The sequence below is a fragment of the Uloborus diversus genome, chromosome 6 (genome assembly GCF_026930045.1).
Source record: "Uloborus diversus isolate 005 chromosome 6, Udiv.v.3.1, whole genome shotgun sequence".
NCBI classification, from domain to species: domain Eukaryota; kingdom Metazoa; phylum Arthropoda; class Arachnida; order Araneae; family Uloboridae; genus Uloborus; species Uloborus diversus.
The window spans coordinates 78,563,532-78,579,378 of record NC_072736.1 but is presented as its reverse complement, the minus strand read 5'-3'; the positions used below and the strand labels follow the sequence as shown (position 1 = coordinate 78,579,378).

Genomic DNA, 15,847 nt, shown 5'->3' with positions numbered 1-15,847 from the left:
TGGTTTCACACAGTGGGTGCATTTTTCGTTGTTTCCCAATAAAATTTGCACAGTACCCTTTGTACCATATACCTCCCACACCATGAAATACCCCACTCCCCCCAGAAAAATACGCAATAACTGGCCTGGAGAGAGCCTATTTTCCTATTTAGCGTATTATGATCAAGTTTCTGAACTCGACAGAGGGAGAATGGTAGCCTGTAAAGATTGTGAATTATCCCTCTGAGAAATCATTCAACGTGTAGGACGAAACTGTGCGAAAAGCAACTGTGATGCGGATCTGCTATCACTGGAAGCAGGAGGGAATGATGGGTCGACCGCACCCTGCCCTTTTCCTTCAATTCTTCAGAACACCTATCAAGTAAACATTTTTCTTTCAAAAAAGCCAGTGAAAAATAATATTCCTTTGTGAAGTTGGGATTAAATAATATGGAATTCAGTTTATTTATTTTTCCTACTGAAAGGTAAACTTTTTTTTTTTTCATGAATATGTACATTACTATCAAATTGTAACAATAACAGTAGCAAATTTTATGCTTGAACGGTTGATTTTTGAATGCTTGCAGTGGTGCCCAACCTACGGCCGGCGAGAAAAAGCGGCTGAAGCTGATCCACGTGGCCCGTTGTTAGGTGAAATATTACGAATTGAAAGCTATATTCTAGAACCTACGAAAACAAACCGATTATCTTCAAATGGCATTAAGAACGATTGTAGCAAATCTGGAGCCAAATAAAGAGTCAGAAATGGGTTTCTAAAAAAACAGATGGAAACTCCGTATTTATAAAATAAGCATGCAAGTTAGGATAACAACAACATTTGGTTTGTAATTTTCTTTCCTTTTTTGCTGTTTCCAATGTTAAATATTCTAATTACACAGTAATCTGACCCACGACATTCATCTTTAGCATGAGGTGCAGACTCTGCAGTAAAAAAATGTTGGACACTACTGGCTAATGGCATCGGTATTAGTAGATGTTTTCCATAAAAATATTTCTACTGGTTTTTTCAAAAATTTAGAAAAAAAAGGTAAGTTTCACTATATTTATAATTATTTCAAAAAATTTAGTTCATTAAAATAAATGTAGGATTTTAAAAATATTTTTCAAGTAAGGTAACAAGCCCATGTAGCAGAAAAAACTATTCAGGAATTACAAAAATATATAAATTGTAAGGAGGCAAAGATACAGATTACTTCTCAACCATAGTCACTATACTTATCAAGGCATTTGTTCCATGGGTACACCAAACCATTAAAACTGGCATGGAAAAAATTACTGTCAAGACTGGAACTACATCAAGACGGCTTGCTGAATTGCAGCATCGGTTCTGAAATGCCAACCTCCCAAGTGTTTCTTTAAGAATCCAAAGAGATGGAGATCACTTGGTGCGAGGTTGATACTGTGAAGAGAATGGCCCAATATAGTTACCAATGCAAAAACTTTATTACACTTCTTACTCCAATGGTGGACCATGTTTCCAGTGCAGCCATCATCTAACTGACTTATTGTCCTGTTAGTGGACACCCAGCTCAATCCACTGGCATAGATCATTTGTGTTATCTTCAGCACAATTTTTATTCGTACAGAGAATCTGCACACTCGTCAGAGCTCTTGTTACCTTTCTTTTTGAAACACTTACATAAGTTTAAATTTACCACTTTTCAAAGCATCATAAGATCAATAAAAAATGAAGATGGTTAATCAAAGACAATGAACTTAAGCAATGGAACAAACATTGTTCGTCAAAAAATTTAATACGAAAGATAATTTCAAATTGATACATTTAAAAGATTCCACATGGAACAGAATTGAACATCAATCAGTTGAAATAGAAAACAGCTTGAATTCTGCAGTAACTTTGAGCACAACATTTGACCTGCACAATCAAAATTAAATGTTTGCTTCATTCACAACAAAGATCCCTGTTCAATTGGCATAAACAGATGGAAATATTAATCTTTCGGTAGGTTGCAACCTAAAAATAGAAAAAAAGCAATTTTTTACAAAAAGTTTCCCATCAGAACTTCACTATTAAAATCACATGACAAGACATCTATGGGCCATGTAATGGCAGACAGTTGCTTCATTTTGTGCTATTTTAACCAGAGAATGAAATTCAAACCCTTAATGAAAACTATACATGTAACTCATAAGTTACAAACTGAAATCAGTTTGCCTTTTATTAGAAAAAAAATTAGATTCAAAACAATAGTTAATTTTCACATAGTGCATAGTGAACTTCTACAGTACCTTCTATCAGTCAATGTCTCCCGCAGGATTGTACAGCCATTTTTTTTCTACAAAGGCACATCAAGTAAAAAGATGAAATACATCCCTCCCAGGCTATTTTTGCAACTGTATCCAGGGTGCAATTTATAAATTACAACTCTGTTGTGGCATTACGATTGGCAAAATACAGTAATCTCTCGATATCTCAAAAGCCTTGATATGACGAAAAATTATTTTCCCCCTTGATTTTGCGTATTTATCTAATGTTATTTTTCATTCTTATGGCAAAGAGTTTTTACTCAAAACCTTGGTATGTCGAATATTTTTTGAAGTTAAATGTAATTTTTCCGGGAAAACCTCTGGTTATTTTCTTGAAGCAAGTCGAAGAATGTTTCCAAATATTTCTCATACCCTTCATAATTTCTTTCAGGACTTATACATGATTTGGAGAAGCTTATCTATTGTCACTTTCATTCTAGAGCTTGAGAAGCCCAAGAAACCAACCTAAAACTTTTTGCCCCTTCTCATGCCATTTTGTTGGACCTTTTGACTCATTTCCCCCTCTGTAAAAAGGGGAGATGAACGGGAAACCTCTTTACGAGACACAGGGAATGATGCAATCCTTTGTCCAATTTCTTTTGTTCCAAGGCGCTTGAAACCATTCTACAACTTGGTAATCCAAATCTTTGATAAGTTTAGTCGTGGTAAATGACTTCATTTTGCTACTTCACTAGAGCATTCTTTTTTCTCTATTATTTTTGGCTCATTTTAAAAATCAAAATTTTTGCTATTGTATTAAGACTTTTTTTCAACTACAGTAGACCCTCGTTTAACACGGGGGTTACGCTCCATGGAAATGCCGCGTAAATCGAAACCGCATAAATTGAGACCTAATAGTAGTGTTACAATAGGGGTTAGGTTCCATAGATAAAAAAAACTACTTCAGTCTAGTAATGACTAATTGTATAATTAGTTTAATGTGTACTTACATCCATTTTTATGCACAACATGCATAAAGAAAACAAATTAATTTCGTGTTCTGTTTATAAAGAGGAGCTGACAATGATAGTCTTTTGGCAGTCATTAAGAATTTTTCTCTGTAATTCCTTGCAGAGCATTAACACATCCATGACCACCTGAGTTATTTCCATGATAGAATCTTCCTTCTCTAACAGATCAGTAAGATCATTTCTATTGTCTAGGAATGGCACAAAATTTTCAATGTAAACATTTTTGGTTGTGTGTCACCAATGTCGGTATCCTCGTTGGTTTTGGCCTCCTTTGTCACTCCTAAAAACTCTTCTTCTAGTGAGTTCTGAAATGTGTGAGTTTAATAACTTTATTCAAGCTCGAATATTAGCACGCCAAAATGCAGTTTATTACGTGCAATCTGCAAACTTTAGGAGTCTGGATTTTGAAAAAGGGGAAAACGTTATCTGTTTGCATTGCCGCATCCCCCTAAAACTGAAACTCATCCGCGTAAAATAAAACAAAGGTGTCAAATCTTAAACCGTGTATAATCGAAACTGCGTAAAATAAACCCGTGTAAAACGAGGGACAACTGTATCATTACATGCTTCCATTTATTTTTAACTATCGTGACTAATTTTTAGAATATTATTTGATTATGATTATGACCTTGTTACCTCGAAAACTCGACATTTGGAATTTTTTTACCGTCCCTTCGACTTTGTGATATAGAGAGTACACTACTGTAGTACCAAAATATTACACCACCAACAGTGTTATGCAAGTGACTATTTTTTGGATGCTATTTTAGCTCAAATTTGTAAATGGCTTTTTATGCACATAGAAATGCTTTACTGCCTCAACAAATGTTTTTCATGCACTAAAAATTAGAAATACACCTCAAAAATTTACTGAAGTGTATTTTCACTTTGTATTTCATATAAAAATTTACCATTGTGGAAAATGAGGTAAAACAATCAATTGGAATTTTTGAATGCCTTTGTTATTTCTTAAAATTCATAGGGTTAAACACTTTAAATGATAAAAATCAAATTACCACACATTTCTTTTTTGGCTGCCACCTTCTATTTCATCCTTAGAAAGTTAAGTTTTTTATGAAATAGATCACTATTAGGGTCTGCACTGTTTCACACATTTCAATCCTCCAAAAAGAAAAAAAAAAAGACGAGAAGCATTTTCATGCCTTGAAAAAACACAAGCAAAATCTTCAGCTTGAAAGCCAGTAACACATGGGTGGGGGGTGGTTGGCGGAACACATGTACTAGAATAGCAAAGTTACTGTTTGACCACGGATTGTATGGAATTGGCAATCATCCAGTTAAGGTGACTCCATCTGAATAAGGGGAAAAATAAAAATTTGATGCGCGTGTTCCTCTCATTTGAATGAGACTCTGCTTAATTTAAAGGCTAACATACATCTGCAAAATCTGACATCCCTGAAAACTAATAGATGCTTCCATTTCCGCGTGTAAACCGGATGTTTGCCTTTCCATACAATCCTTGGTTAAACAGTAATTGCAAAAGGGCCTGCTGAGTCTGCTAGTGCTTTGACAGCATCAATGTAAATTAAAAAAAAAATTTTACATGGTTTTATATGTGCTTTCTCTTATAATGCCTTATTTATATAGTAACATACACTATAACATTTAAAGGCTTACTTTCCCCTGTTATAGGCATGCGGGGAATGCAGTAAAAACTGTAAAGTTGACCGTCTCTGCAAGCACTGGTTTAAGTTAACTGTGTTTGTAAGTTACAGAATTAGACATATATCACATATATCAACCTCTATTTAATTGACCATTAAAGTACTGCACCACAACTTTTACAAGTTGCCTATCTTACTTCAGCTGTAGAGTTCAAACATGCTTATTTGGATTCTGTTGAAAATAGCACATTGGAAGAACTTCAAATTTTACTATTTTACTGGTGTTAGAGAGAAAACAAAAATAAGTTTCTCCAAACATCTCTAAAACTCACTTCTGTAGATACACCGTCATTGGCCTATGGTAGATGTACTCTCTGGATTCATTTCGAACAGTTCTGATTAAAAATACAAGTAGGAAAGATTAGGTATTGCAGAAAGATCATGTTATACTAGAAAATCGCTCGTCAAGGTATGAGAACGAAAATTGCTTCTTCGTTTGAGCGAAGCAATTGCCTATTTCATGATATTTTGAGAGTTGAAATTTTAACCCTAACTCCAGTGGATTAACCTTAAACTCCAGTAGATAGCGTTCATTATTGATAACTTTTTCGTCTCTTCATTCTCCTAAAATCAGTCTTTCCAGCAAAACAGTTAAGCTACCTGATCCAGTGCAGCCTTGTCAAAATAAAGCATGTCCCTTAGGGTGGTTCAAAAAAACTTTTTTTCAGCTAGAATCCAGGACACCCCATTTTTTTTTTCTTATTAATAGTATTATGCTGTGAAAGTTTTAGCTTTTTACTCAAATTTTAAATGGTGCTCAATGACCCCTTAATTTAACATTAGCTATATCATAGAAAATACCACAAATTGAGAAATATTTAATTACCCCAGCTGTTTTTTTGTAAATAATTGTTTTACTGCAATATATATGCATATTTCTAGAGTATAAATAATCTGTAGCATTGTTTTTTTTAACTCCCTTCCTCATACTATTGAAGTTTGGGGGGAGGGGGTTGAGCACCCTCTTTCAGTTGAAATAGGAAGCTAAAATTCTTCCAGTATATTGCTATCCACAAGTCTAAAAATATTGAGGGGTGTCCCGGTATCTAGGAGAATTTTTTTTTTACATGTATTTTCGAACCACCCTAATGTCCCTGAATGTCAAACATTACCAAAAAATATTATCAAATTATCATGCTATGGCACAAGTTTCATTGTTGGTGACGTCAGGAGCATTACTTGATCTGTGAATTCGCCATTATATATATATATATATGAGGGTAAAAAACCTTCTCTTTACAAAGGATGACAGAAGTTAAAATAATTTCGTTTGTGTGCTGTTAAACAATCATTTGACAATATTACACAATATGCATTTTTTGACGAAGAAAATCTTTGATTTTGGTTGTTACATACTTACCAATTATCCTTACTCCATTCTGCATCTCTTTCAACCACATGATATGTATATGCAATGTGGGCTTTGTTGGAATTATTTTTACCACTTTTATGCAGAACAGAACCATGGATGAGTACAAGATCCCCTACAATGAAAAAAAGATAAATAAATAAAATGTCTTATTTAATACATGGTTAGAATGGGAGTGTTGTAAGTCATTCTAACATGGTTTCGAGTAAATAAAAGCTTTGTAAAGACATATGCAAAGAAAACAAGGTTTCATAAATATAAAATAAGACCTTACAAGTAAAGATAGGGTCATTTCCCATCAAATCAGCTAATACCATGTGCCATCATGTCTCAGATTTCGGACATTATCATTTTTTTATGAACAGATATTTAAGAGATATGCTCTGATTGATTTAAAAAAAATTTTGAATAAAAAATTAAGCTTTGGAGAATTGTTTCAAAAATTCAAATTTTGAAAACTTTTTGGTATTGCCTTTTGGGTATGAATTTAGAAAAAATCTAACAAATTTATTTATTTTTCAGTAAATTAAGCTGCTCTTGGTATCATATTAAAGATAATACTTTTATATTTCAATACAAGCAACAAAAAGTACTCTGTGGATAGCAGAGTGATCTCACTCATTATCTAAAGTCAATTTTTATGTTTTTCCATAGGTAGATTTAATAAGTCATATCTGTGGATTACCAACAACCATTTGCACTATATCTTTTTTCTAGTATGAACAAATCATGGTCTTGTTATGCTCAAAAAATTAGAGGGGTGTTTTTTTTCTTGTTTTGAAAAAAAAAAAAAAAAAAAAACATAAGTTGGTTTTGTAGAGAATTTACTTCAAAGTCAAGTTTTCATAACTTTAAAGCCTCTTTGAGCTTAAAAAAGACCAAAAAAACTATTGAGAACAAATAATATACTGTATGCTGAAGAATAAAATGTGATTTTTTGAATCATAAATCGTTAAAAGTTTGGTCACTTTGAATAGGAACTGTGCAATACCCCCATTTCCGACTTGGCAAAAAAACTTTTGATTGAAAATATACTGTATAGTGAGAATATTGACAAGAAGAATAATTACCCCCTCCCCTTCTAATGGCTTTATTTTGTATCTTTCATGGCAGCAAGGGAGAAAAAAAGAAATCATCCAAACAATATCAAAAAATTTTCATAACGTGAATTCTTTTTGATTACGTAGCACCCGACAATAATCCTAAACTCTAACGTCACTCTTATAGGCCCTAATCTGAACAGATGCAATGCATAAATTAAATCAGTAATGAATCTCTAGTTATTGTGTAAAACATGCACAATTAACATTTATTTATATAGGAAAGTTCATACCTGGGGTCACAAGATAATTATATGGAAAAAAAAGGATTGCTTTGAGCAAAAGGTTGAGAATCAGTGTTCTAACAATCTAGATATGTCTCATATTTATATGATCTAAACATATACACCTTTTTAATGATGAAAATAAATAATTTCTGAAGAAAAAAGTCATTTGTTTTTATCTATACTTCATATCATTGTCTCACAGCAACAGGAAGACATCTAAGCCTGAAACCACAGTAAGATATCTTACTGTTGCTTTGAGGCAATGATGTGCATAAACCTCATTTATACTTAAATTATTTCATAACACAAGAAAATGCAATCAAAAGTGTAAATTTGTGATAAAACTTTAACTGTTAAACTTTATTACCTTTCTTAGCTGGAACTGGGACATACAAGTTGTCATCCATTTCAGGAATTTTACCCTTCATGGACATTATGGGTGTGTTACCAGGGTTTCTCACAAATCGTTGGAAAACTTCGTCTAAAGAAAAAAGTAAATACTTTAGAAATGTGTGAGGAAAAGCTGCAATGCAAGGATGAATCCTAGAAAAAAATTTCATGGTACAAATTAAAATTTCCTTAGGGAAAAAAAATGTAATATGCAATGATCAATCTGTAGTTAATGCTGTGCACCAGAATATTTGATTTTTATTGTAAAAATAATTTAAATTTAAGGTAAATTGGTTTCAAACTACCTTTTTACCTCCTTTTACCAAATAAAGGAAGTATTGTATTCACGGAAATAATTTTCAACCGAAAATTGGCCTTAATTTCCATTTTGCTCGCCCCCAAATGAATATAGAGTTTTTTTTTCAACCCCACCACACGTGGTTATATGCTTAAGAACATATAGACGCCCGATATATCTATTTTGATGATACCTGAATTAATTACAACGAGTTTTCTGTTGATGTCCGTATGTATGTGCGTATGTATCTCGCATAACTCAAAAATGGTATGTTCTAGAACAAAGGTTCTCTAACTTTTTCGGTTCACGTCACCCTTTGAAGAATTTGGATTTTTTCACCGCACCTTAGCCCAAGGGTGCCCATATGCAAAATTGTAAGGGCGGGGGCTCAGATATTTTCTCCATGGTTTAGAAGGATATTTTCCCCATGAAAACCGATTTCAGTGCAGATTAGAGTTATTACAATTTGACATTTTTAATAACTCATTCATTAACGGCTGAAGAAGAAATGTTTTTACATTTTTGCAAAGAAAAAGTACTAAAAGCAAGGAAGTTCTAAATTCTAAGGGGTGGGGGGAGGGTTTGAGCCCTACTTGCTTCCCCAATATGGGGGCTCTTGCCCTAGTCCATCTCTGTTATATCGGGCAAGTGGGCCAAAAAAAAAAAAAAAAAAAAAGCCACCCTAAGGCTCATAACCTAAGTTGTCGCTCATTTATGATTGAATTGGATCCAGTTTTTGCCTTTTCATAAGATGATCCATGAAAAAAAAAAGTGAAAATTTCTATTTTAATTATGTTTTTCAGCAGTTTTACCAAAGAAAGAAGATTTGGCTCTCATTCTAAACATAGATCCCTAATAAAGTCAGCTGTTTGCCAAAAATTACTTTATGCTGACTTGAGGACAAAAAACTACTGAGAAGTACTATCAATACTTAAAAAAAAAGAAAAATTCTTTGTAGTTGAAACAAAAACATACTAAACCACATTTGAGATCCTTGGAAACATTACCAAAACTGCCATGTTCACTTCCATGGAAAGGAGAAAGATCAATAGTCACATTCAGGGCAACTGATAAATTCGTTATTATCTGTTTCTTGCTGTCACTCTTGTGCACAGTTTGTGCAGCATACGCAGCACAGTATAATATTGTCCATCCGATTCCGGTGGCATATTATCAAGACACAGGAGAGCTAATAAGGCGAACCATGGCCTCATTGGGATACAATCTATTTTTCTAGGTTATCAAATCACAGAGGGAAATAAACGACGGTGCACAACGACATTTTAATTCGTCAACTGCATAAATTAGTTTTTAAGAACAATAAACAGTTTTTTTTTATATACAATTAAACTACAATGAACGATGGAGAAACAAAACTTTCTGTAAAATACGATCAAGTAGTTTTGACATAACTCTTCTGTAATAACTTTTGCTACACTGCTGCCAGGTAAACAAAAACTGCTTTTATCATCAGTTAATCCTTCTGATGCTGATGAAGTCACGATCTAGCAAATTTTATTGAACTATACATTTAAAAAAAGGGGGTAGGGGTTGCCTTATTGGTTTGCATGACCTATTTTGTGCACCCACTTTCCACATATATTGATACCATAGACACTTTGTGGCACCCTGGCATCTTCTTACGGCACCCAGTTTGAGAACCACTGTCCTAGAAAGTTGAAATTTGGTACATAGACTCCTAGTGGGGTCTAGTTGTGCACCTCCCCCTTTTGGTTGCATTCGGATGTTCCAAAGGGGGTCTTTTACACCTTTTCTTTGGGGGGGGGGGGAATTATTGTTAATTTCAATGTAAACTCAAGTGGTGTTATAATTTGGCAAACACTTGGCGATATATCGCCAAACTTTTGGTTGCCAAGTTGTTTTGCCACTTGGTGATAAATTTAGTGTTTTTTCAATTTCAAAATCTAGTTTCATTTTGGCCACTATTGGGGATATTTAGAGAGTTAACCATTGAATCACATTGAAATGTCCAGTATTGGGAAAATTAATCTGTATAAAACTTTTTCTGCCTCAGTTCACAACAAACTTGGGATAAAAATTTTAAAGTGCTTCTTTGTTTACTCCAAAGCACTATTATCATTAAATTGGCGTAAAAAGAACAGGGTGGTGACAGGAACTGGAAAAAAAAGTTCCTTGACTTTTCCCTGATTAAGTTCACTAAATTTCCCTGATTTACGTTACCAATGATAATGGTTTCCTGAAAAGCATTGCATATTAAATAAAATGCAGTGTTTAAAATGATTTAAGCTGTTAATTAAAAATATATTTTAAAAAAATGCTCTTATTTTGGTAAAAATAGTATGTTAAACTATCGACAGAGAAATATTGTAGGAAATCTAAAACAAATACTTTACATCCAGGAACCAGTTAACATAATAATTCTAAGAAATTATTAAAACCACTCTTAAAGACATATCTAATCATGATAAAACTAAAAACTTTCAATGGAAATAATCTTGAACTGAATTTTCAAGCAGTATAATTGTTGCTGGAAGAATAACAAGCGATAGTTAAAGTATAGAAGCAATGTAGTTTTACTTACATATATAATACTGCTGTGTGCAGGTAAACGGCAGTATCTGCAGAAATTAGTTTTTGAGATATTTGAAGAAATGTGTGGTGGATTCAGTACTAACAGTAAGAAAATGTTGGAATTAGACCTTTTTTTTTGCACCTCTTCTTCAGCGGAAATCAAATAAGCAAGTATGTACAAAATGCAAAAAAAAAAAAAAAAAATTGCAGTTACTGCTCTTACATATTTATGTAAAACAAATTGAAATATTTCCACAACCAGTCATATTGAGCAATACTCTAATCAAGAACTTAGGTTTCAATGAATGAATACAGCATTTTAACTATTACAATATAATAAAAATATTTGCATATGTACACAACTCAATTTCAAATGATTTCATTAGTAGTTGAAAAATTTTTTTTTACATTACTTTAGTAACAAACAACATTGAAATGAAAAAAACAATTGTTAATTTCAATATATGTATATGGTTTTAAAATAAAAGAGTTTTAAAGTCTGAAAAAAAAAAAAAAAAACTCTTCGTGCAATCTGAAGCGACAGCGAATAATATCATGGCAAAAAAACAAATTCAGTTTTCAGTCAAAATTCAATTTTAACAATTAAATTAAAAATGCCAAGTGATAACTTTAGAGATTTTTTCAGCATTAATTTAAAAAACAAAGATTTTTTCTGGAAATTGTGATAACAGTATGCTAATAACAGGGTTCATACTCTATTTGGATGAAAAAATTCCATGACTTTTCCAGGACTTTTTCATGACTGCATGAAAATGTACATGACCTTGTTACATGAAGAGAATAGTACTATTTAATATCAAACTTGTCTTTTTTTTTTGGAAATGAGCATTAGCAAAACTTCTATGTGAATGCCACTACCTGAAAAAAACTGAATAATTCTTACCTGTTTTCATCATATAAGTTTAAGTTTAGTAAAACTACAATGAATGATGCTTAAATGTTGACTATTTTTTTTATAAACAGGCAGAATGATAATGATTAGGGAAAAAGTTGAATGAATCATTACTAAGTTTCAATAAATTTGCTTTAAAAGATGTCTTTTAGTGTCAACTTGACAATTTTTTCGTTCTTTAAAATAAAGTCACATTCTTTAGTAAATTCATGCTTCTAAACCAGATATTTATTTAAAAAAAATAAAAATAGAAACATTTCATTGTAAATAAATCTTTTGATTTAAATGTACTTGTTTACTTATTTGTAAATTTTCAAATGCATATAAATTAATAGGTTCAGAAATTCCAGAACATGTTTGAATAATGACACTGAACGTACCAGTGAGTCGCATGGATTAGTTTTGCGGACCGTATATTGGGCACTACTGTTTTTGAGCATTAGAATTCCCCTACTTCTGTATTCTATCGCATGACTAAAGATTGTCCAAAACCTTCAACAAATTGAGATAAACTCTGATAAATTTTAAAGTAAAGATTTAGGAGTGATGGAAACAAAATTGGATTTAATGTTTTATGAGATCGTTCAATTTTCCAGTTTAATTAGCTTTCATGGTGCAATACTAAATCACTCAAAATTTCTAATAGTACTCTTTTTAGCTACGGTTACTTTTTCCCAGAACATTTTTCCATGACTGAAAATAAATTTAAATGACTTAGACTGAAAATTTCAATTTTCCATGACTTTTCCAGGTCTGAAATTTGCTTAATTTTTTTCCATGACTTTCCAGGATTTCCATGACCCGTACGAACCCTGTAATAAAAAAAAGGTAGCAAAGTCATTAATGACGGCTTCCTTTTTGCCTATAGAGTTGTTTATTTTATGTAGCATGGAGCGCATGGAAGGAAAATTCAAGTTAGGTAAAATAAACAACTTTACAGACACAGAAGCAATCTTAGGAAGCTCATCCTAAGATTGAATACTTTGACCTTGAGGAAAAAAGATGCATAAATATGTGGCACTGTATAATCGCACCTCATTAATTTTATTTTTTAAAACAAACAATTGGCGGAAAATTCGTAGAGATTCAAAGTACTTCATTTTGCAAGGAAATTTTTTTTTTCTTCATTAGATCAATTTTCCCTGAATTTTTGTTATTTTTTCAAAATTCCCTGATCTTTCCCTGAGTGATAAAGTTCCTTGACTTTTCCCTGATCTGTCGCCACCCTGAGGAAGTCATGTGATGCACACATCAGCTTGTTTTTTTTTTTTTTTTGAGTTTCCCAAACCCTAAATAGAGTTTCTTTTTTTCCCACTATGTTGACAAAACCGTTACAGATGGTGCAGCAGTCAACTAGATGGAAAATAAAGTGAACTTTGAAGATTCAGTCACAAGGGAGGCTAATATGAGAGTCCAAAACATGAAACATAAAGTCTTTTATTGTTAAATCTATCTGTAAATATAATTCGAATTCACCACTAAATCAATCAAGTGTAATCAGCCATGGGGTTAATATTATGTGTGCCAGCCTCATCTTTTCCGAGCCGTTACAGAGTGCCTCAAACTAGAGCAAAATTCAAGTCAGTGCAAATATTGATTCAATCGATTTTGTTAATTCCAAGTCAATTTAAATCTCACACAATTGCAATACAGTACAACTACAGTACTGACTACATTTTTTACAGATTTTCCAATTCATTACATGTAAAACACCATACCAAAAGCACCATAGGTAAGAACTTTTATTAACATACTATTATGGGATCCTGGAATGAACCAAAGACATCCATTCTCAATGGTAGCATCTTCTAATGGTATCCAAATTCCAAAAAGAAGTTGGAGGTTCAGTACACAGAAATGTTGAATCTTGATGAGGTCTAACTGAAAATAAAAATTAATATTTAAAAGAAAGATGAATAAGATATGAAGCGTTTTAAAATGAACATAAATAAATAAATAACTGTCAATTATTTACAAAGCTAGAACAAACTCATTTCATTATTTGAAGTTTTAACACTAGAATTACAGCAGTCTTTGTACACCTCGAATTATGGCGGGGGTCATTTTGACCCCCCAAGAAGAAATCTGCACAATTCTCCACATAATGGTACATATTTGCAGAAATTAATTTAAAATTAACATATTTATAATAAATGCAGTTTTTTAAAAGGTTTTATGAGTTTATAAAAAAGTATTTTTTATAAAGTTTAAAATACCCTTAAAATAACCAATGCTGTTTCAATTTCATTTCAGAACTAAAGCTCCTTTTTTAGTACAAAAACATTATGAATGCTTCAAATTCTTTCAATGTTCTATTCTAAGAGCCATTTTTCATTTCGTGGAATGTTTCAGCATCAGTAATGTGTTTTCATTTCTTTTTATCACAAAGGGTCAAGATGACACCTTCCTAATTTTTTAGGTATCATCCTTAAGTTTGAGTTTAAAAAAATACAATCTTCTTGAAACTTTATATTTTTACACAACACGATTATTTAGGAAAAATTAGGAAAGGATTAAGCTTTTTATGAAAATACAGAAAAGCAGTTAGCAAAAAAAGCTTGCTTGGGGTCAAAATGACCCCTTCTGGAATTCTAGTGTTAAAATGTTAGACTGAGAAGGGGAAATTTGATTTACATTTTTACCCAGAGTACACTGCTACAATGCACATATCTTCATCTCAGTCTTTAATTTTCATGATGTTGGTACACATGTTTGTCAATCTCACAAGCAGCTATTTTTAAGCAGTTGTCTATGCCACAGCATGTACCATGTTTTAAAAATAACAAACAGAAAAGGTTTTCTTGTGATCAAAAAAAAAAAAAAAAAAAGTTTTTGATTTTTTTTCAAGTTTATTATATTTAGATAAGTGATGTGAGGTTTCCTCTTTTTTTAGTATATTTAGACTTTCACTTGAATTTTCTATTTGGTTTGGCTCTCCGGAGCACTGTCTGACACTGTACTGGCAAATTACTGACAATCGTTGAGGATAATAAACATGAAGTTAGCTATTTATGCAGAAGTGACAAAGTTGATAATCATTTCTACTCTCCTATTAAACCTGATATGGCGATAGTGTCGCAAGAAAGACCAAACGTCAAGCAGACGCCTATATTTTCCTAAAGAATATCATGAAGAAATTCAATATTTCTTAGATATGCTTATTTTTCTCTTATGTTTTCTGTTATTTTTATGATGTAACATCACAGTGCCCCTTACACTGTAACAGAGTACCTCAGATACGGGGCTAAATGTTACCATCTACTGATTTAATTAAAGGACAATTTAAATTAAGTAGTTCCTAATAATGCTAATGTTTAAATAATTTCAATTAAAGAGAGATTGTTATAGTTTTTATCCATGCGAAAAATAAGCTTATTAAAGCAATATCTTTGACCCTTCATTCTAGTTTGCTTTTTTTGTTACCCTGTACTCCACCTTACCCTAAACTGTATTAATAGGTTTTACTAAATATTAAATTCGGAGTTCATAAAATAGTAATTACTGAAAATAATGACAAGTCGGACAAAAAATAAAATCTTTGGCGACAGGAAATATTTTTAAGAGGCTCTAATTATTTCTCAGAGTCTATAAGAACGCTTAGCACATGGCTTCAGAAACATTCTTGTTCAAAAAGAACAAGTCGCCAAAGTTATTTTTTAGAGGAAATTGTAAGAAAGGATTAATCTAGAAAAATAATAGAATTTTTACCACTAATTCAGCAACAGTAAAGTTCTACAAAAAATAAATAAATAAAAAACAGATGAATGCAAATAGAGGGAGCAAATATGAAATAAAAAATGATATAATGATGAAAAATATACTTACAAACTTCTCCAATTTCAGGTTTCTGAAAGGAAAAATAATACTTTAATCGTAATTAGGACACTATTGTTTCTACAGTAATACTTCCAAATATTTGTAATACACATTGTAAAAAAAATTAATACAAAAGAATATGTGATATCTAATATCAATCCAGGGCTAATCCAGGATTTTTATTTTGCAACCTTTTTCTTTAAAACTCATATTGACCTTCTATTTTTGGGAAAAATTCTTTATCAACATTCTTTTTT

General features: G+C 32.1%; 1 protein-coding gene across 1 annotated transcript in view; it reads right to left on the bottom strand.

The window, feature by feature from the left end:
* Nucleotides 1–1,735: 1,735 nt before the first annotated feature.
* Nucleotides 1,736–15,847, bottom strand: part of LOC129224718 (phytanoyl-CoA dioxygenase domain-containing protein 1-like) — a 34,688-nt gene continuing 20,576 nt past the window's right edge. The window contains 6 exon segments of the mRNA XM_054859264.1: nt 1,736–1,975; nt 6,285–6,408; nt 7,988–8,101; nt 13,529–13,613; nt 13,615–13,655; nt 15,600–15,621. Of these exon segments, the coding sequence (XP_054715239.1) occupies nt 1,927–1,975; nt 6,285–6,408; nt 7,988–8,101; nt 13,529–13,613; nt 13,615–13,655; nt 15,600–15,621 (435 nt within the window). The 3' untranslated portion in view covers nt 1,736–1,926.